The sequence below is a fragment of the Siniperca chuatsi genome, linkage group LG4 (genome assembly GCF_020085105.1).
Source record: "Siniperca chuatsi isolate FFG_IHB_CAS linkage group LG4, ASM2008510v1, whole genome shotgun sequence".
Classification (NCBI taxonomy): Eukaryota; Metazoa; Chordata; class Actinopteri; order Centrarchiformes; family Sinipercidae; genus Siniperca; species Siniperca chuatsi.
Genome location: NC_058045.1, coordinates 30,552,091 through 30,572,637, shown reverse-complemented (window position 1 = coordinate 30,572,637; position 20,547 = coordinate 30,552,091). Strand labels below are relative to the sequence as shown.

At 42.3% G+C, this 20,547-nt stretch overlaps 1 protein-coding gene and 1 long non-coding RNA gene across 7 annotated transcripts; one reads left to right on the top strand and one right to left on the bottom strand.

Annotated features, from left to right (window-relative positions):
• Positions 1 to 3,988: 3,988 nt before the first annotated feature.
• LOC122875571 (dual specificity protein phosphatase MPK-4) lies at positions 3,989 to 15,687 on the bottom strand. 5 transcript variants are annotated; one of them, XM_044194895.1, is made up of 5 exons: positions 15,551 to 15,685; positions 12,825 to 12,922; positions 12,635 to 12,715; positions 11,482 to 11,666; positions 3,989 to 10,922 (listed from the first exon to the last, which is right to left on the bottom strand). In XM_044194895.1, the coding sequence occupies exons 1-5, from the start codon at positions 15,637 to 15,639 to the stop codon at positions 10,041 to 10,043; spliced, it is 1,335 nt and encodes a 444-aa protein (XP_044050830.1). In that variant the 5' UTR covers positions 15,640 to 15,685; the 3' UTR covers positions 3,989 to 10,040. The 5 variants fall into 5 exon arrangements, with proteins under 5 accessions (XP_044050830.1, XP_044050831.1, XP_044050833.1 ...); XM_044194896.1 differs by lacking the exon at positions 12,635 to 12,715 and having other exon boundaries at positions 15,551 to 15,687; XM_044194898.1 differs by lacking the exon at positions 15,551 to 15,685 and having other exon boundaries at positions 12,825 to 13,543.
• LOC122875581 lies at positions 13,762 to 20,230 on the top strand. 2 transcript variants are annotated; one of them, XR_006377841.1, is made up of 4 exons: positions 13,762 to 14,394; positions 14,488 to 14,538; positions 18,085 to 18,417; positions 18,581 to 20,230. It is a non-coding gene; the product is annotated as an uncharacterized LOC122875581 (long non-coding RNA). The 2 variants fall into 2 exon arrangements; XR_006377842.1 differs by having other exon boundaries at positions 14,488 to 14,555.
• The last annotated feature ends 317 nt before the right edge of the window (positions 20,231 to 20,547 follow it).

The window sequence follows — 20,547 nt, the reverse complement described above, 5'->3', positions numbered from 1 at the left end:
ATTATAAATAACCCCTTCCTTTTAGATTGTTTCACTGATCGCATTATCACCCTCCCTCCCCCCGACCCCCAAAAGGAAGGTGCTCATGAGCCTGGAGGTGAAAACCAGGAGAAGTAGAGTGGAGAAAGGAGGCAAATCAACAAGATGTGACTCAATGAACAGATTATTATCATACACGAACACTGCGAGGCTCACTGTATGAAACGAGGCTGGGCGCTGAGGAAGAAGGAAACCAGTGAGCAGCAGTGATGAAAGTTGAGGGGACAGCAGGTGGGAGGGCAGGAAAAGTCAGCGAGTGGAGTTTCGAGACGGTCATTTAAGACTCACTAAGTGGATGCTATTAAGAAGCTGTTAACAGGAGCTGGTCAGTGAGAGGGAAAGCTTCTGAACTCAGATCACGCAGGATTTTCTGTGCAGAAAGAAAAACAGGAAAAGGGAAGACGGAGTGAAAAGAGCAGAACTATGGCAATAAAAAGGTCAGAAAAGAATGACCTGATGCTAAAGATCTGTTTACCAACTGTATTTGTTAGCTCCAAACTTGTTCACAAAAGATCATTTGAGGACTACTGGACGTTTGATTAGGCTCTCTGAATAAATGTATTGATTTATTGGCTCAGCTTATCGGCTGGAATGGAACGAGGAACATAGACGGAAATACAGTAAATAGTAGTAATAGTGTCCTGGTGATAGTAATAAATCAAAGCAGTTGTTTGTTTTAATTATGCTAACAGTTTAATTTTAAGTAAAAAAGGAAGTTGCCTCTAGTAACAATAATGTACTCTATTAATAATGGTAAAAATTCAACAAATACATAAAATGAACAAAAATGTAAACATGAAGATAAATAACATGCAAACAAATACATGAAAAAAGCAAACCCAATCAAAATGAAAAATTGTATAGTTAATTTATCCAGATAAAAGATGAATGAACTCCCAATATGTGAGTAAAATTGCTGAACTAAGCAGGAGAGAACCTCGCGTTTCAGCGTAAATAAATATGTAATAAATATGCTTCTCCATCGCTAATGTATTCCTGACAGATGTAAAAGCAGAAAAGCATTTGCTCTGGTGTTTCTCTGGTGGGGGGGGGGCAGTTGGTGACAGACAAACTGCAGCATGTGAAGCCACAAACACTCAAATGATAAGAGAAGGAACAGGAGACCCTTAAACCACAAACATGACTATTACAGTATCAGCTTTAATGAGAGTCGAAACTGTTTTATTCTACTGGAAAACTGGCTAATTCATTAGCTGTCTAGAAGATGGATGCTGGGTTTTTAGTGTTACGTGGTATTTCTGGCTTTTGGGGGTCAACCGCTTGGCCTTTTGTTAATGTATAGTAGAGTTATAACATACAGTTAGTTCCCGTGCCCGGGTCTAAACCCGTCAGGTCCCGTCTCAGAACTGTGGCGAGAGGACGCGACCAAAAATAGAAAGAATAGACGTCACCTAATGAAGTGGACGGCAAATTTTAGAGATGACAGAATCAAAGCAGAGCTCTACAGCACTCTGATACAACTGATTTCACAGATGTGGCTGTTCAATAGCAATGAACACTGAGGGAAAATCCATTTCAAACTCATAACACTCAGTACAGTAACCCTGGTAAGTTTAACATTTAGGCTCTTAAAACTTTTAGTTACTTACCAAACAAGAAACTCCTCCGATGTCACTACGCTAGCATCGCCCCAGAAAACACCTTCACCTGCGATCTGTTAACAAAGTCATGTGATTCCATCTGTTGTCAAAGTAATTTGGACCATTTGTTTCCAGTTTACTTTGCTTTTTGTGAGGGTTATTGTGGGTCTGTTCCACATACTGTAATTAATTGTACGCTCAGAACAAACTAGTTCGTACGATGTTTCGTCCAACAGCGTCTGAAGGGAAACGTGTTTAAAGCTATTTCCAAACAGCCACACTCAAAGGCGGAGTAAAAAGCCTGCCATTATGGAGGGGCGAGACGCAATCAAGGGCGTAGGTTTGCATATGGACGGTAGGGACCAATATTTTGGGAAGAATTGTCCCTACCAATATTTGAGCGAACTTGTTTGCATTATCTTTGGAGTGAAGTCATATATTAGATAAAAGTAGGTGTCAACTGTCACACCTCCACACACCTGGTCAATCTATAGACTGTATATAAAGATGGACGACATGACAGCGCCCCAGAAGTGAAGCCACAACATCTGGATCGCCCCCTGGTGGCTGGCTGCAGTATAGGTCATAAACCCCGCCCCCTCCATGTTAGCGGATGCGACATGAGCCAAACTAAAATCTCAAAGTAAAATAAAATCAAATAAATTTTTCCCAAAGATGGTTTCTGTCGGTTTAGGTAGTTCTTATCACGCTGATGTTTGTTCAAGTGTCCGTTTTTCTGATAAGTTTGGTTTTAATTAGTTATTTGATGCTATAAAAAGGGGGTTTCACGTCATGCCAGGTGTGTGGGCGGGACCTCGATACCGCGGCTCCACCCCCGATCACTACTGCGCAGACTCTGGCGCCAAATGACGTCACCAGCGCAAGATGGCTGCTCCCGTATCCGGGACATTTTGGCTTCATTACAGTCTACAGGGAGGAAGTGGAGACGCGTCGTCCATCTGTATATACAGTCTATGGGTCAATCACTCAGTGAAGTGGGCTTGATTGTCTGATCGATTTGGAAAATTATCCTTTCAATGATCCGACAAGCACTTTCTTTGCTCAGTCAGACCAGAACATACAGCGAGATGTTGTGGCTAGCTGGTTTGCTAATGACTAGGTAGCAAAGCTAGCTAGCTTGGCAGGTCAGTTGCTGACCCATCAAAAAGTTAAGACAGCGCACACCGTGTCTACACCAAGCGGCAACGCCCGGGGCTGAAAATAAAGCCAACAGGAAGTGCCAAAAACTGCAGTTCACTGAATGGCCACTTGAGGCGGCCTCCAAAAGCGAGTCAGTCCCCACAGAGCCCCGTGTTAAAATGTCCAACTTTACAGCAGAAATAAACATGTTTACAGCCTGGAACGAAAAACAGTTTTGGTCTCTGTAGCTAATTTCCCCGTTCATGACAACTGTGAGGGGGGTGATTTTTTTTTTTTTTTTTACAACTCACCCGTTTAAATTATATTAAGGCTTAAAGTTACACATAATTAAGGGCATGGCCCCTTTGAGTGACAGGTGGGTGTCCTATCAGGTGGCTTGCTGCTAGGTGGTTCAGCAACCAGGCTTCCTTCGGCCCGCCTCAGCTCCACCTCTTTGCCCATTTTTGGATTACTTTGAGCTTCACAACGGCCCTTTAGAAACCTACGGGTGACGTCACAGACACTACGTCCATGTTTTAGACAGTCTACGGTCTACTCAGGAGGTGTAGCATGAGCAGCATGTTCGCAGCAGCTTCAGTCCTCCATCTGTGTCTACACAGGATGCCTTCAGGCACAGTATTTAATTAAAAAGGACCAGTGTGTAGGATTTAGTGGCATCTCGAAAATACGCTTAAGGTTGCACATGTGAAACGCAAGCCGTTATGCAGCCTGTGCAGACAGCTGTATTAATTAAACAGATGACTGTCTCGTGACTGACTGCAAACCGTGCGTTTTTTTGTGGAACAGTTTGTACTCTGGCAGAGCAGAGTTGTATATAAATTCAGCTAATATAATAGCTTTCTCTTTTCTGGACTCTGCAGCTTTCTGTCAGCACTGTCAACACGTTCTAGCACAAATTCATTCGTGTGAACGTTCACCCGAGTTGAACGCTACCTGAAAGATCTGCGTGGATTTACTTTGTCTCTGCAAGCATCATGGAAATGTCATAAACGTGAAATTTCGCTGGTCTGCTTCCAACGCACCTGACAGACTCCTCCGTCAGGTTTGGACACCTTTAAAAAAAGACCTTTAGTCACAGTCATACTGGCTTTTTACTCATTTAAAGACCACACCGTTTGTTTGTTTTTTAGTTTGCTGCCTCGTTCTTTTACTGCACTATTAATTTGGTAAGTCAACACCAAAACAACTGGTATGTACATCCTTTTCTTTAATATTTCAACAGTACAAATTATATGACTTAAGAAACATGACATGAGAAACACATCGCTTCACATTTCTGAATATCATATTCATCGAGAACATTCTGGGCCACTGAGAAATCACCTGAGAGAACGAGTTAGAAAACCTATTCAGTTTGATATGATGACTTTGACTTGGAGCATTTACAACAAGGGCTAAACCAAAATATGCTGATACTTTGTCTACTACAGTGCCTCGCATAAGCGTTAAAACATCCATCGAGAAATATACCCTCTTCTTCGGTCTCATCACCACCTGCATTAGTAAAACACCGGTACTGTACACTAATGACTAGCAAATATATTACAGCGAGGGCCGCTTTACACGAATGTCATTTTCATACTTTTTTTGCTCAAAATAAAACATCAAAAAATATTTAACATTTTACAACATATAGAGAGAAGTTAAAGTCATACAAAGTGTGCAAATGTCACCGTACGGTCACAAGACGACTCCAAATGAAGGCACCATACTTTTAGCTTCCACTCCTACCACACCGGTCACATGACGACTTAACTGTGCTGCTGGGGGTTAACGTCACGGTAAATATGCTGGAAAGGGAGGAAGCTAGCAGAATTTAGGGGTTTAGTTACACTTCAACTGAACCGTTACTTAACCAGAACCAGACTTTACTAGCTAACGTATTTATAGCAGAAGGGTCTCTATTGAACTAATGTGGTTCAGGAGAAAAATCCAACAGTGGGCTAAAAATACTTTCAGTTTTGACGACACAGCTTTAATATTCAGATCAGGATAAGCTTTGTACAAGGGGGAACAGTTAGCCAATCATAACCAAACTTTTAACCACTAAACTGAACCATTAGCTAACCTGAACCAAACTTTTAGCTGCTTAATTGAACCGTTACTTAACCAGAACTTGACTAGCTAAACGAATTTAGAGCATAAGTGTCTTATTATAAGTCGGTTCAAGAGGAAAAATCCAACAGTGGGCTAATATCTGTCTCGATCATGTTTTGTGCTAAAACGTATTTACCTTCAGCTCTGACAACACAGCTTCAAGTTTTGTACGAGAGGAGGTTTTCACTGATTGAACGTGACACAAACCGTTAGCTAATCAGAACCAAAATCCTAACCACTAAACTGAACCATTAGCTAACCTAAACCAAACCTGTAGCTGAACCAGCCTAGCCTGAACCATTTCATTTCGGGATTGCCTTCTGTAACTCGTTTGGATCACGTTCACACTCTTAACTATACAAACTGAAGTTCGACAGATTTCCAGGCTTCTCAGGGCTGCACGTTTCATAGTGTTAAAATTGCATTTATAATTATCACCCCTATGTAATTATCTTTGCATGACAGGACCATATTAGCATTTACAGGGAGACTGATGCATAAAACCAAGCTACGCTAAATCCTCCCTTAAATTGCATCTTCAAATGACAGGATGACATTAGACCTCATGAAACAATGACTAGCAGGCTAATAACAGCATTCCACAAAAGTTGAAAAACACACCTTTTTAAATATTTGTCATTATCACTACCGTCCAAACAGCATCCCTCCTACTCTGCAACAAGTTCACCTTCTAATTGTGAGGCAGAAATGTAAACTCAACTCAGACTGAGAACACTATGATCCTCTTCGTTTCCACAATCGTGTAGCGCTTGTCTCATTGCCATTATTTGGTGCCATCAGTGACACTGGACAATCAAAATAAAGCAGATGAGGAAACGCTGTTCACATAATCTGGTGTGAAAATGAACCTGACATCTTCGAACAACGGTTTTCATATTATCTTGTTGCGTGAAAAGTGAAAAAAACAAAACAAAACGTAGTCCTCCAGGTTCAGCAGACACCTCATATGGATATAATCAGATTAAGGCGATCCTTAGATTGTGAAACATGTCACACTTTAGTACACTTGTCATAAGCACATTAAGCTAATAATAAATAACCAATCCAGACCTTTGCTCAATTATTACATCTATTTGGGGATGTTGGTGCATTCTGATTTCTTTTAGTGTTCTGATTTTAAGAAGGCATCAGCTGATGCCGCAGTCTTTCTACAGAGACAGAGCGCAATTAAGTCCCGCCCACACCCAGAGGGGAAAACAATTCACCGCTCTCCATTGACTTTGTATTGAAGGTGCCTCCACGTCACTTCCGTCTGCTAGCAAACAACAGAAAAATGCCTAAAAGCTGCTGTGTGGTGGGATGCTCTAGCGACAGGGTAAAGAACCCAGAACTAAGTTTCTATAAGCTGCCGAGACGAAAAACTGAGCTTCTAAGACAAAAGTGGATACAGGACAATAAGACGTGAGGCATCAGCAGGTAGAGTGGGATCCTGACACAGTATGCATTTTGTCACTGGTAAGTCAAATATCCAGTAGCTTAACTTAAAACTGACAGCAACTTGTGTTATAGTGAAATGGGGATAATTGAGAAAGCTATGAAGTATTACGTTTGCAAGCGCTTTAGCGAATTACAGTAGCATTTGTCCAAGAAAACCAAGGTAAGGAGAAGGGACACTGAGAGGCCGACAATATCGAGTTTATCAACGTACTTTTTCCTCTCTGGCAGACATAAGGTGCTAAAATAATCCTTTGACATGCTGATATCTAATGTTATTAGCTAGCTACAGGCATTCTGTTAGCGTTTCAGCATTTGGTTGCATATTGTGGTTTTCAGAGTATGACGCGTTGCGCTCTGTCTCCGTATAAAAACAGCACCATGCCTGCTGTGGAGGAACAACATGCTTATCAAACCTCAACAGTTTTCTTGGTACTGACTGAATTGTCTGTAGCACAGAGTATCAAAACCTGTCATGTACCGAATGGCGGCACCAGTGCTGAAACTTATACGTGATTCATCAATTAGTCGATCGAGAGAAAATTAATCTGCAACCATTTTCATAATCAATTGATCTTTTACGTAATTTATTAAAAAGCAGAAACACCAAACATTCTCCAATGTGAGGGTTTGCTGCTTTTCTGTTTTATATTTTGGGGGCTGAACTGTTGGTCGGACAAAGCAAGGCCTTTGAAGACGTTGAGACATTTTTCACTATTGTCTGACATTTTATAGACTAAACAATTTAACAATTAATCGCAAAATAATGGATAGATTCAATGATAATGAAAATAATCATTAGTCTTAGCGCTAGTCAAACTGTTATTCTTTGATCAGACAATCACTGATTTAAACAGATTTTATCACATATTTTCTTGTTGTGGTGTGGATTATGTGACCAAACAACAGCTGTAGAAAAACATTTTTGTATTCAAAAAAGTATAAAATATTGAAAAAAATGATCATGTTAAGACTAAAAACAGCCCTACACAACAATCAAACCAATAATGTAAACTCAAGTTATCAGGGATCAGATTGTGTGAACCACGTAAACACTTTAATTGAACCGTTACCTTAATCTGGTTATTCTAATGAGCATGTAAACGTGGCAGCTGTCAGACTCATAGCCGATAGTCACTCTCCCACGTAGGTGTGAAGCGTCATCAGCCGTTCTCCCACAATAACAACAATTCAAACAATATTAAAATAAAAAGGCAATACTTTGCATTTTGGACAACCCTGTGAGTAGTGCAAAATCACCTCTTGCAGTGTGAACCCTGAATCGCAGTTCAGTGGCACTGATACACTAATACTGATAATCCATAGAGACGCACATCACCCAGCTTCACTGCATACACTTAAGTTCAAAGTCACCAAGTCACAGTCTGAGCACCACCGAAGAGATTTAACCAAACAAACTGTGGCTCAAAATGGGGCTACAGTCTTCCTCACAGAGGACAGGTTGGGCCGTTCATCTTCCATCAAGTATGACCTCAGAAAAGACACCAAAAAAACAAACAAAAACAGCGTGAAAAGGTAGAACAGAAGAACAGAAGCAGGCCAGATTTGAAACGTGTCCGTGTGCAAAGTTCCCTCTTGCGATAGAAGCAGATTAATCGGTAATGTAATCCAGTCAGTGGTGACAGATCACAAGAACATCACCAATCTTCAGAGTATCAGCAGCAGAGTTGCAGCTTTGCTTTAACAGGGTTGGAAACCAACTCCATTTTTATTTTTTTTTAAACCAACGGTTAGTACGTCCAAACTATTTTACCAGCAAAATTGATTTTTAGGAAGAAAAACAAAGCTCCAAACAAACAGTGGCCAGTTACTTTCTTCATTGTCAGATCTTTGCAGATTGTGTCAAAGTCTATATGAAACAGATTGTAGTTCACACCCGGCATCAGACATATTTCTGAAATGCAAGTGACTGTGTTTCGACTTCACTTTCACATTAAAAATGAGATTTTATCTGCGAGGAAGCTGAAACTTCTTTTAAAACAGAATTTGGACTCAGCAGCAATAAAGCCAGAGAGGAAGTTAGGCTGGTTGATAACTCACTACGAACTCTGAGATTTTGACCACTAGTGGTGCTATGGAGCAATGTTTTGATAACCACGTCCCTGTTTTGTTTGCATCTCATGCTCTCCTAGCATGTGCTCAAGTGCAAGGTAATATGTAGTGCATGCAAGCCACACTTCAGCATAACTGTTTGAAGAAAAGTCCACATGGCACCTTTAAAAAAAAACACAGATCTGAGTTATTTGGCAACTCAACTCTGCTAGCGGTTCTGTTAAGTTATTAGGGTTGGGCACTAGGATGAAAACGGCGCTGTTGTGGGCTACACAGCTAAACAATGAGCTGAAACTCGCTATGAAGGGGCTTTAAGCCGAGGGGAGCTACAGGTTCAGCTGATAACTCTCTGTAGATTCATCACTATGAGACACCTTTCAAACTGTTTTCACATTGTCACTTGGTGCATTGCTGATTATAGCCGCATTAAGGATTCAAGGTACCAGGAATGAGGCGAGTAATTATCTTCTAGAGGCTAAAACTGTTTCCCCGTGGAAGGACAATAACAACTGGAACACACTTTCAGGTGTCATACTTAGTTTCTAAACATTTACAAGTGCCACTTGGCCCCTTCAACCTGTCCACAACTGTGTTTCGATTTTCTGATGCCTAAAGGGCAACTCCACAGCTGCAGCTGCGTTTCTGTGCATCAAGACACAATCCCAAACTCTCAAACCAAGACCCCCAGTTTCCCTCTGAGCTTTCCAATTTCACTACGGGCATATAGAGATAAAGGGGACATTTGGTCCCATTTCTGGAGTTATTCAGCCTGGTGAAGACAGTTTGTCCTCCTGCTGTCCTCCCAGCTCCTCAGGAGCTGTACTGCTGACAGGAAAGCTGCTTCTGAGGACAGAGGTAAGATATTAATGGAGGTTGAAGTCAGCATGGATTGAACGAAGGGATGCCTCAGCCGCTGACGTGTCTCACATCATGTTTAAATTCAAGGTGATGCTTTAATTGTCTATTCTATAAAGCGCTACTAGATGTAAATTTGACTTGCATCAGCAGCAAATAGAACCAAGTGTAAGATAACATGTAGACTTTCTGTCCACGTTTGGTATCACACATTAGCCTGCTGTACAATTTATACTAACAGTGACCCTTCCAACCCTTTTGGACATATATATATATTTACACAGCTCACCAAGTTGCATTTTAGTGCCAGGTGTGAACTCTAATGAATTTCCCACCCTGAATTGGAATGACATCAATAATCTCCTGAGATCTCCCATTAAGTAATTCTCCTGATATAAAACACCACCACAACGGCATGGCACAGAACTGAAGCAGGACTATATCAACTATACAGCCAACACTATTACATCGTTACCAAGAAGCTGTATACATTACAGTGAAGTCTATTGCGTCTCCTGTTCGGTGACGGGGGAGGGGGCATCACAGCCAGGTCACATTTACAGGTTTGAAGAGGAAATACATCAAAGTCATAACTTTTACAACCACTGAACTCAAGTGGAGACAATAATATTCAGTTGAAAAGTCTACAGGGGAAAGTACAGCTGCCCTTGGTTGTCTTTAGGAAAATATCTAATACCACGGGAGGATGGAGGAATAAAGACAGCCTTGAGCAGCAGCCGAGCATGTTGGGAAACTGAGTCAGGTCCACGCCACTTTGCGTGAGATGGCCTGTTTGAAGCACTCGGGGTCGACGTTGCCTCCGGGCCGCAGTGCCCTCTCCAGGCTCACCAGCACGTTTTGGTGGCACTCCCTGATGTTGACCGGGTACTTCGCCCTCAGTAGCTCGTAGGCGGCGATAAGCCTCATGTTCTGTTTCACCATTAGGTACTGGATGATACACGTCGGCGCCAAAGAGAAACCGTCTCGACAGTGGACCAGGACGCGCTTCCTCTTCTCGGTGGAGGCGTTGATGCACTCGTTGATGTCCTCAAAGCAGCGCTGCTTCAGGGCCGGGCCGTCACCCAGAGCGTCCGGCACGTCTCCGATGTCCACCTTGAGGCGGGACCAGCTGTGGCGGGTGCCGCGAGAGCAGGTGCACGGTATGAGGTTGAGGCTGGGGCCCAGTTCTCCCGGCACACTGCTCATGTCGATGACGCTGTCAATGTTATTGCGGCACAGGGTGCGCCCGTTGTACGCCGCATTCAGGTTGCCAACATAGATGTAGTCCGTCACCTTGGAGATGACGGGTTCAGAGTACTGGAAGTGTTCAGGGCCGCTGGGTTTGGGCTCAGGCGTATCTGGGCCCCTGGCACCGGCCGGACCCGTGGCAGCTCTCCTGCTGTAGTTACGCAGCTTCTTGGAGCCCGAGCGGGATGGTGGGTTGGAGTCGGACTCAGAGCTGCTGTTCCAGGGCGGAGAGAACAGAGAGAAGCGGCTGGAGGATTTGCTCTTGTTGAGGATCTCCACTGGGCTGGACAGGCTGGAGCTGGATGGTGTGGTGGAAGCCGAGGCGCAGAACAGAGACGCTCGCACCAGAGAACCTGTGCTGCTGGCAGCTCCTGCACTGTGGGCCTGCTCCATCTGCAACAAACACACAAATGTGACATGTGATCGACTGTTTTAACAAACAAAACTCATCCTTTACTGGCCCATGATACGGTCGAGACCTTTTAATGGCCCCGGCAGTCGAGTTGTTATGTGAATTTGAATATGGCAAACTTTTGTGTTCTACTTTTAGGAGCATGGAATGAGCTGCAAAGTCATTTTCTCTGGTATAGGGGATGAGGAACCGCACACACGGATTTTGTGCTCAAACAGTACTAAAATAAATGACCAGGGCGTGTATTAACATCACCCCACTTCCCCCAGAGAAATAACGAAAGTAGCTGTACTCTTTAAATATCACCTATGACCCCAACCATGTAACTTTGCCATGACTCTTCACCCTGGCAGCTTCTGGATGCAAACTGGCACATTAAGCAAGAAGACCATCTTGTCAGCAAGCAAGATACAAATGTACTAGGATTGTAAACGTTTTTTATTTCTACCATTTAATGTCTTTAACCAGTTACTTGTTTTGCTTGATCACACTCCTGAGGACAGAGCAGGAGCTCAGCGGCAGATGTGTGTTTGGACGTACCTGAGCTTTGAGGTTGTTCTTCCACTCCTGCGTCTCCAGAGCTTTGAAGCGTCCGCTGCTGTCGGAGGAGACCGACATGCAGAGGGGCCGGTGAGCTCTGGGGGGGAGCTGGGGGGTGAGGGCCACGGGGACGGGCCTCGCATCGGCGTGCTCGCTCCTACTCATTATCAGATTTGGACAGGAGCCTGGGTCACACGGGAGGACATGTCTGAGATCAACAGCCAAATTACAGACAGAGACATCTGTCTTTGGTCACTGCCACACTGGTTGATCAGCGTTAATTTTCTGAAGTATTTAACCATTGCATGTTTGGGGGAAAAAAGTTTTGCAAAACCCAGAAAAGAGTTGTTAAAATGTGCATGCATGGTTTATTTTTGTTGTTAACAAAACCTGATAATGTGCCATTTACAACAGCACTGCCTTTACATGTTCTTACTGTACATTCAGAAACAATAGCTTAAAATGTTTATATGTTACACTAGTCAGTCATTTTATACCTAAATCATGTCTGTGTTGTAAAGCCGTTAACTCAAGAAAATCGTCCACAATTTAATATGAAAAATCTGATGGTAGCTGGAAATGATGGGTCCTTTTTCAATTTGTACAGTGTGAAAAATCAAAAACTTTTATTATCCGCTATATTTGTTTTGTTTACTTTCTATTATTTCAAATATTCATACAAAATATTTATATAAAAAAATGAACAGTGAAGCATATGGAAGTTCTTTCTTGATCTTATAAACAAAAGTTTGACAAAAAAACTGAACTCAAGGTCCAAGAAATACTTTTTTCATCCTGATGGTTAGAAGTCAAGAGTCTCTCAGGATTTTGGAAATACCTCCAGGACAGCGGGGGGGGGTTGTTCAAAGAACATATAGGTCCCTTTCAGAAAACCAGATGCTTAGCTCTGTGACTTGAATGAAATACATGAGGAGGCACAAGCAGCTGGGGCTAATCCGAAAAGTTGACATGTCCTTCAAATGTTCTGTCACAGATAGGCCTCAGTTGATAGGATGCTGCATCTAAATCGCTTCATCCCTACAGTCCCAGTGCTCCCTAAATGTAACCATCAGATTTAATAACATTTTCACTGAGGACAACATTTAGTTAAAGCTGGAAATAACTTTTTTTTAACTTAGAGGATTATACCTACCAGCACATTCTGAGCGGGTGATGGACGGAATCTGCAGTGTGTTCCTGGTTTTCAACAGGCTGTGAAGAGTTCTCACTATAACTGTAGATGAGAGGTCACCTTGCAGTAAACTCAACAAACCCAAGTGCTTGAATGGGGTTATGTTTATCGTTTACAGTTTGGAGAAGACATGAAAAAACACCAGTCTTACCGATCCTTCCATTCTGCTTGCCGAGCACCTTTTTCTCCAGCAGTTTGTGTGCACTCAGGTCTTTGTTCCACTCTTCCTCGGCTTCCATGTTCCGCCTCCTGCTGACAGAGGCACAAAAACCCGGTTCAGGCGGCCCGTCATCTTTGGCAAGCCGAGCAACACTTCAGCTCCATCGGACAGACATCACTTCAGCAGCTCGCGGCGTGGACTGACACTGCTAACGTGCTAGCATCACCAGCTAAGTTAGCCGCTAACGGCAGGCTAGCTAGCTAGCTCACTGTGCGTGAGTCATGTTGTTGAGCTGGCGGAGGCTCTAACCGTCGGTTATTTCTGCCCCGAGGGGAAAGTAAGGCCGCGACAAACTAAAGCAACCACACTGGAGGACGGGGCTAACATGACGACGGAAGTCTTTAACGTTATCGGTTAAAAAAACAAAAAAAAAATGCTGAACGTTTGCTGGAACGTTAGCGAACTAACCGTCGCTAGTTAACGTTAACTGTCTCCTGCTCCTCTGCGGGTACTGCGGCGCATTACGCATAAACGTCAACTACCACAGCATCTTGTGCTCGTCAGCCGCTACACAACACGGGTCGGTGACAAACTCCACAAATGTGATCGTTTATACGGAGCTCCAGTGACTAGCTGGCTGGCTACCAAACAGTTAGCCAGCCCAGCAGCAGCATCACCGCCGTGAGCGCGAGCCCGACCCCCTGCCGCGCGAACTCGAATGCGGTTTGAGAGACGGAGACTCTCATTCCCTGAGCTGCGCCTTCCAGGTTCTGTTAAATCCATGGTTAAACCACATGACAGCCTCTATAAATAAAAAAAGTTCAGGTGATAAGTTGTTAAAATGAGCTGAGACGTGGTTGGAGGTTAGGATTTAGGGTGAAGTAGAGCAGGATTTTTACGCATTTTTAGATGAAAACTACCTTGAAGGCTAAACTCAGCGCAAAACGATCATTTCACAGGGTTTGCTCGATAAAAACACTGGCCTCTCTCAGGTGGGCGGAATTAGTCAGTTTCTCAATGAATTCAACGTCAACTAAGCCCGTTGCAATCACCTAACGGCTGATGCAGAACACTAAAGCTAACGAAAAGCCAACCGTTGATTTCTTATGACACACTAATATTTAGCAAGTGCTCATTATCGAAATATTTGTACTCTCTCCTATGACAGATTGTGCTGAAAAAGACTTTAGGAAACTGTCGCTACTTGACATTATTACTGTAAAGATACAAAGCTACCCAGGAGGACAGCCACGGATCGAACCACAAACCAAGTATACTAATTTCTCCTACACTTCCGTGAACTTAAAGGAGCAGTGTGGAGGATTTAGTGGCATCTAGTGGTGAAATTGCAGTTTGCAACCATTTGAATACCGCTCGCCTCACCCTCCCCTTCCAAGCCTGTAGGAGAAACTACGGTGGCTGCGAAAACGCAAGAGGCCCTATCTACAGACAATAATTGGTTTGTCCATTCTGGGCTACTGTAGAAACATGGCGGCGCAACATGGCGGCCTCCGTGGAAGGGGACCCGCTCCCTCTGTAGATAAAAACGGCTTATTCTAAGGTAACGAAAACACAACGATTCTTATTGTCAGGTGATTAAACACTAATGAAAACATACTTAAATATAAATATTATATTCCATTTCTGCCGGCAGCTACTGCACTGCAGCGGTGGAAAGTAACTGAAGTACATTTACTCAAGCACTGTAAGTACACCTTCGAGGTAGGCTACTTGTACTTTACTTGAATATTTCCGTTCTATGCAACTATATACTTCTACTCCACGACATTTCAGAGGGAAATATTCTACTTTTTACTGCACTGTATTTATTTGACACATATTGTTACTTTTCAGATTACATTTTTACATAAAAAAAACACATGATTAGCTTACAAAATACAACACATTGCTAAAGAGTCGGGGGCCCCTTGTTACCTTTCAGAGACATTTCCCCTCTAAACTTCTCATTTGAATAACTGCACAGGTAAAATCTCTCCAGTATTTCACGAAAAAAGCAAAGATTAGAGAAACATTTGAAAAATCAAACAAATTCATATATCAGAACTTAGTTTTTCCTTCTTTCCTCTCCCATTAATCATCTCACCACCCCTCAGATTTACCTGGTGACCCTTTGGAGGAGCCCGATGACACTGTTATTTTTACTTAAGTAGGATTTTAAATGCAGGACTTTAACTTGTAATGGAGTAGTTTTACATTGTTGTATTTGTACTTTTAACTAAAGGATCCGAATACTTCTTCCACCACTGCTGGAGCCCATGTTCACATTGTGAGGAGTTAAAGTTTGTTAGATCCAGGAAATACTCACTTAATCTGTCTAACAGACAAAATACTCAAATGGATTCAAATCACAGTGACAAAACAAAATCAACAAATGTTTGGTATTTTTACCTAATACATTACTTCAAAGTTTCAATCTGTTGCTAATAATAGTGCTCTATTAATTGACAAATTGCATCAGAACAACGTTCGAAATGCCTCTGCTTTACGTCAGGTAAACCTTTTCACCATGTTGTTGCATGACCTGCCTGCTTAAACACAGCAAAGCTTTAAAGAACCATTACACCAGTAATGAAGTCACGCATTCACGTTAAGAAAGCTCGAAATCGAACTCGCAGCCTGTCAAATATTTGCAGTATTTCTAAACGTAAGCTACACCTCTGTCACATCCCACCATCAGTTGTTTAAAATGCACTCACCGTGTATGTGTGTGTGTGTGTGTGTGGAGCTGGTTGTAGTTGTCCGGCTGTTTCTCGGTGTGACTGACTGAAGCAGCAGCAGAAAACATTTATCTGGGAGCTGATCTGGAGCCTGTTTTTTTTTTTTTGTTTCCTCTTCTTCTTCCTCTTCTTCTTCTTCTTCTTCTTCTTCTTGTGTTTAATTGGATGGCTGCGCCTCTCTCCTGGTATCCTGGTAACCCACCGACCTGCTGATGTCACTGCTCTCCATAATGAAGTGTGAGTGTATCTAGCTGCCTTTGTCAATAACCAGGCAGGGAAATTCACAGGAGATAAGACCGACTATGAAGGCAACGTCTGTCGTGATGTGATTTAAGGCGATCGGGACACGCTCAGCTTCTCTGGTTATTATCCCAGATTAGAGTATTATTACCTCAACGTATTTTCTTTTTGCTATCATTACTTCTGTCTTTAGATTTTTGTCTCATTTAGATTCAGATTCCCTTGAGACAGCAGAAACAACATCATTAAAGGACCGTGCTGGTGTTGGGTTTTTTTTGTTTTGTTTTGCAGATGTGATAAGAAACTTTGCATGACTGCTGACCAAAGTGCTTTTCATGTTTTACATCTTCCAGGCAGCCATTGGTTTCCGTTCACTTCACTCACTATGAAACTAAATCCCTTAATTTTTTACCTTAAACTTCCACAAAATTAATCCATTGATAATAATGTAATTGAGGTATTTAAAAAAAAAAAATATCGCCTTAAAATCTTAAGGTAATGTTCAATGGATAAGTAATTGGATTACAATAAGGTATTTTTAATGAATTATCTATTTGAATTAAGTTTTTTAAAAGGCGTAAAATAAGGTGCAAATTCCTGGTATTAGGATGAATTAATAGATTATAATAAGTTAAGGGGTTTTTAATGGATTACTTCTACATTTAAGAGCTTTTTAAGGAGTTAAAACCCAGTAAAATTGTAAAAACTAAATAATAAGTTTTGAAAGGATCCCTTAATCATATCTTAAAAGGGTCTTACTTTTTCAAGTATGGTGAAAGTTTTATCCTAAGAATTTTTTTTTACCCCTTAAACATGGAGATAATCCTTTAAGGCCCCCTGAACAAATTAAAATCCATTAAGTTATCTGTTATTTAACCTCAACTATGGGATGAACCTGAAATTTGCCCTTTAGTTGAAAATTGTTTACAGGACTGGTGCTTTTACGGTACAGTTCAAATTAATGGGTATAAATGAGATATAATGTTATTTTATACATTTTAAGGGTTTCACCCTTTAAAATCCTTTAATTCATGCAGAAAACCCATTATTTTATTACAATAAACTATTTTATATCCAAAAATGTAACCTATTAAATACCTAAATAGGGATCCCCTCAAATATCCTTAATGTGTACCTGAAACCCCCTAAAGTAAACCACAATACCACCTTAAAGTGACAACTAACTAACTGTCAATTTCAAATTAATGTGTAAATTAAGGGGGAGGTCATGTGCCCCTTAAAATCTACTTCATTTGTTAATGAAGGGTTTTTCAAATGAAACACCTTGATTTAAATTAAGGGTACATTCAGGATTAATTAAGGTTATTTAAAGGGCTTGTTGTTTCATAGTGACCACAGTGTGGAAATAAACACCGCGCCGAGTCAAACCACTCAGTGCCAGAACTGAACATTTCTGAAAATCCCGGATGAAATTAATTTTTTCAGCTGTCTGCTCTTTGCTCATTTGGCTGTGTGTCCAAACTAACTGCTAGGGTTTATTTGGCTCAAGTTGTGGATAAAGTGATGTTGATGAATGTCAGCAGGTCCTCGGGAGCATTTCCACAACACGGTTCTCAAAACAAGTTTTAACCACAGAAGAATCCAGTGAATCGGGTCTGATCCTCCTTAAACAGCTTTCAGAACTGTGCGAGGTGCAAAGTGAGAGACAGCAAGCCTAAAAAAACATCTTATGGTGTATCAGAGCCGCATGGGTGGGTGGGACATTTGCATTTCAAAGAGACTCCTTGAGCTCCTCAGCTCATCACCGTCGGATCTGTTGGACCTCCACTGACCTGCTGCCTCCTTTAAATCCCCCCGGGATACTGACAAACACCTGCCCGAGGTAACAGGAGCATCACCAGACCGACAGAGAGCGTAATGCTCGTTACACAGCAGAAACCGAACCGTTAAAGAGATTCAACGTTTCTGTTCGATTCTCTCTCATCTTTATCACCAGTAGCATTAAACTAGAGTCTGTCCTGAGGGTGGCGCCAGAGGGGAGACGAGTTCATCGTCTGTACGGCAGTGGTGGAAAGTTGTGTTTTACCATTTTGATTTGCGATGCATTAAAAGAAGAATTGCTTTAAAGACAGCTGGAATAAACACAACAGAAACTAAACTTGGGTTAATGCTGCAAAAAGCAAAAAAACAACAACACATCTTTTAAAACGTGTGAATTAATCAATTACTGATTACATCTGGAGGTTTTCTTGATTTAAATACATTTTTTTTTAAATATTCTGCGCGTGTCTCCTGTTTATTCCCTCCTCCAGGTAAACTGAGATCACATTTCAGCATCAGGTGCCGACGGAGTGGAAATCAAAGCCCTCAGGTTCCTCCTGGTTTGTTTGAGTGCAGAGCTCAGGGGCTGTGTAATGAAGATGAGTCTCGGGAGGCCTGAAGCAGCAGGAAGAGACACCTGCTGAGCTCAGCTTGATTGATCCAGAGTCTCATTGGAAACCTTCATCTATCTGGGGAAAGACGAGTGAACGCAGAGCTCTTTGTCTCAGCTCCAAACGCACAACCTCAGTCTGCTGCTGGTCCGCAGTGCATGTCGAGGAAGCCGAGCGTTTCACATTTACTTCATGTTTGTGCACTGAAAATGGGTAAAAGTCAATTTTTAAAATGGCTCAAGTCCAAATGTTTCTTCTGACATCCACAGAATTGCGAGGAAATCTCTCTCCAAAAATGATTATGTGCAGCTGTTGTCAGGTTATTTTTTAAAGAGCTCTGTCTGTTTAATCGTAATCTTTTTTCTATTTTACTCAGTCTGCCCCTGTCTCCAACCTCATTTCCACTTCCCCCGGGCCCCCTTGCATCTCCATGAAGCTTTGCAGTCATTGCCATCCTCCACCTCCTCAGTCTCCACCTGCTCCTGGCCAGATCGCCTGTGTTGCTCATAGCCTTTGCTTCCAGCCACCTGTTGCCTGTTCCCGACCTGCTCAGCACTCGTGCCCTCTTGTTCGGTCCCGTTGCCAACTTGTCAGCCTGTTTCTGACCATTGCCTTCAGTAAAAATGTCCCTTCATCCTACCTGCTTGCCTTATGTGTGTGTGAGTTTGTCCTCCCTCTGTTTCACTACCTGTGACAACGTATAGGCTTGAAGCATCCCTTCACAGGTAGCTCAGTAAGAACCAGAGGACATGATGGTCCAAGCCACTCTGACTCATACTGAGCTTCAGATCTGTGGCATTAAAGGGCACTCCAGGGATTTTGTGTTGCACTTAACCCTGAAGTTGGGCGATAAACAAGAGACAGATTAAAAAAAGAACTGAAGCAGCAGAGGCCGAGATATCCTGACTTTTAGTCCCTACTATGTTTGTAATATATGTTAAAAATCTGTAGTCTTTAAGCCTAAACTGAGATTGCATCACTACGACATCATCAGGGTTATTTTCTCCTCCAGAGCCACAGAAGACATGATACAACTAGTAAACTGATGCAGGTGAAGTTACTCGTCAAATGTCTCTAAAAGGAGGCGAATCTTCATGAAAGATCAGTACTATGCCCACTGTACGGCTGGCTGAGACTTTATTTTGTAGGTCCTGCTAGATGATCATTGGCCAGAGAAGGCTGGTGCGATGTTTTATGATTAATGATACTGATAAAACCTCTTTCCTTTGTCTACACGAGGGCACTTCACTTAACGGACCAACATTATATTTATATTATATTTTTTAAACAGAGCATCATCATCATCTTGTGTGCAGCTGGTTATAACGTCCTGTAGACGTGTAGACGTCAGCGCTGTGGCTCACGACTCCTTCAGATGAAGAGATGCTGACCTGCGACTCCCATCACATCCCAAAACTCACTCCACTCACGTTTTTGATGCACCCATACACTTTAGTCCCGAAGACATGACATTTCATTTCAGCTGTAATGACAAATAAACATGAACTTGAAGAGACAGAGTGGTGATTTCATTTGATTATAAAATGGGGTTTCAGTGCAGAAAGCTATAAATTACTTAACATCAAAAAAGTTCCATTAATACAATGGCTGAAAACCACAGGCCTTGACGCTCACAGCTCAGGAGGTGGAATTTTTATGGTGTTATAGCATCATTTAATGTTTATCTGATGGCGGATGTTTTTGTATGAAGGGAAATGAAAACTACCAGGTGAAAATTGGTCTGTGTTGCGTTCAGCTCATTCATCTAAGTGTTGCTGGGTTGGATCCACTGACTGTATATAAAGATGGACGACATGACAGCGCCCCAAAAGTGTAGCCACAACATCTTGATCGCCCCCTGGTGGCTGGCTGCAGTATAGGTCATAAACCCCGCCCCCTCCATGTTAGCGGATGTGACATGAGCCAAACTAAAAACCCAAAGTACACGTCAAATAAATTTTTCCCAAAGATGGTTTCTGTCGGCTCAGGTAGTTCTTATCACGCTGATGTTTGTTCAAGTGTTTGTTTTTCTGATAAGTTTGGTTTTAATTAGTTATTTAATGCTATAAAAAGGGGGTTTCACGTCATGCCAGGTGTGTGGGCGGGACCTCGATACCGCGGCTCCACCCCCGATCACTACTGCGCAGACTCTGGCTCCAAATGACGTCACCAGTGCAAGATGGCTGCTCCCGTATCTATGGTTGGATCCATGGCGTTGGGGCTTGTCACCGTGCACTGATGTCTGTTTGCCAAGTGCCATCCTTGATGCCACCAACAGATGCCGCCAAAGTACAGAATTTTCAAATCCTACACGTAGTCCCTTCAAAGAAATAACTTTCCAGA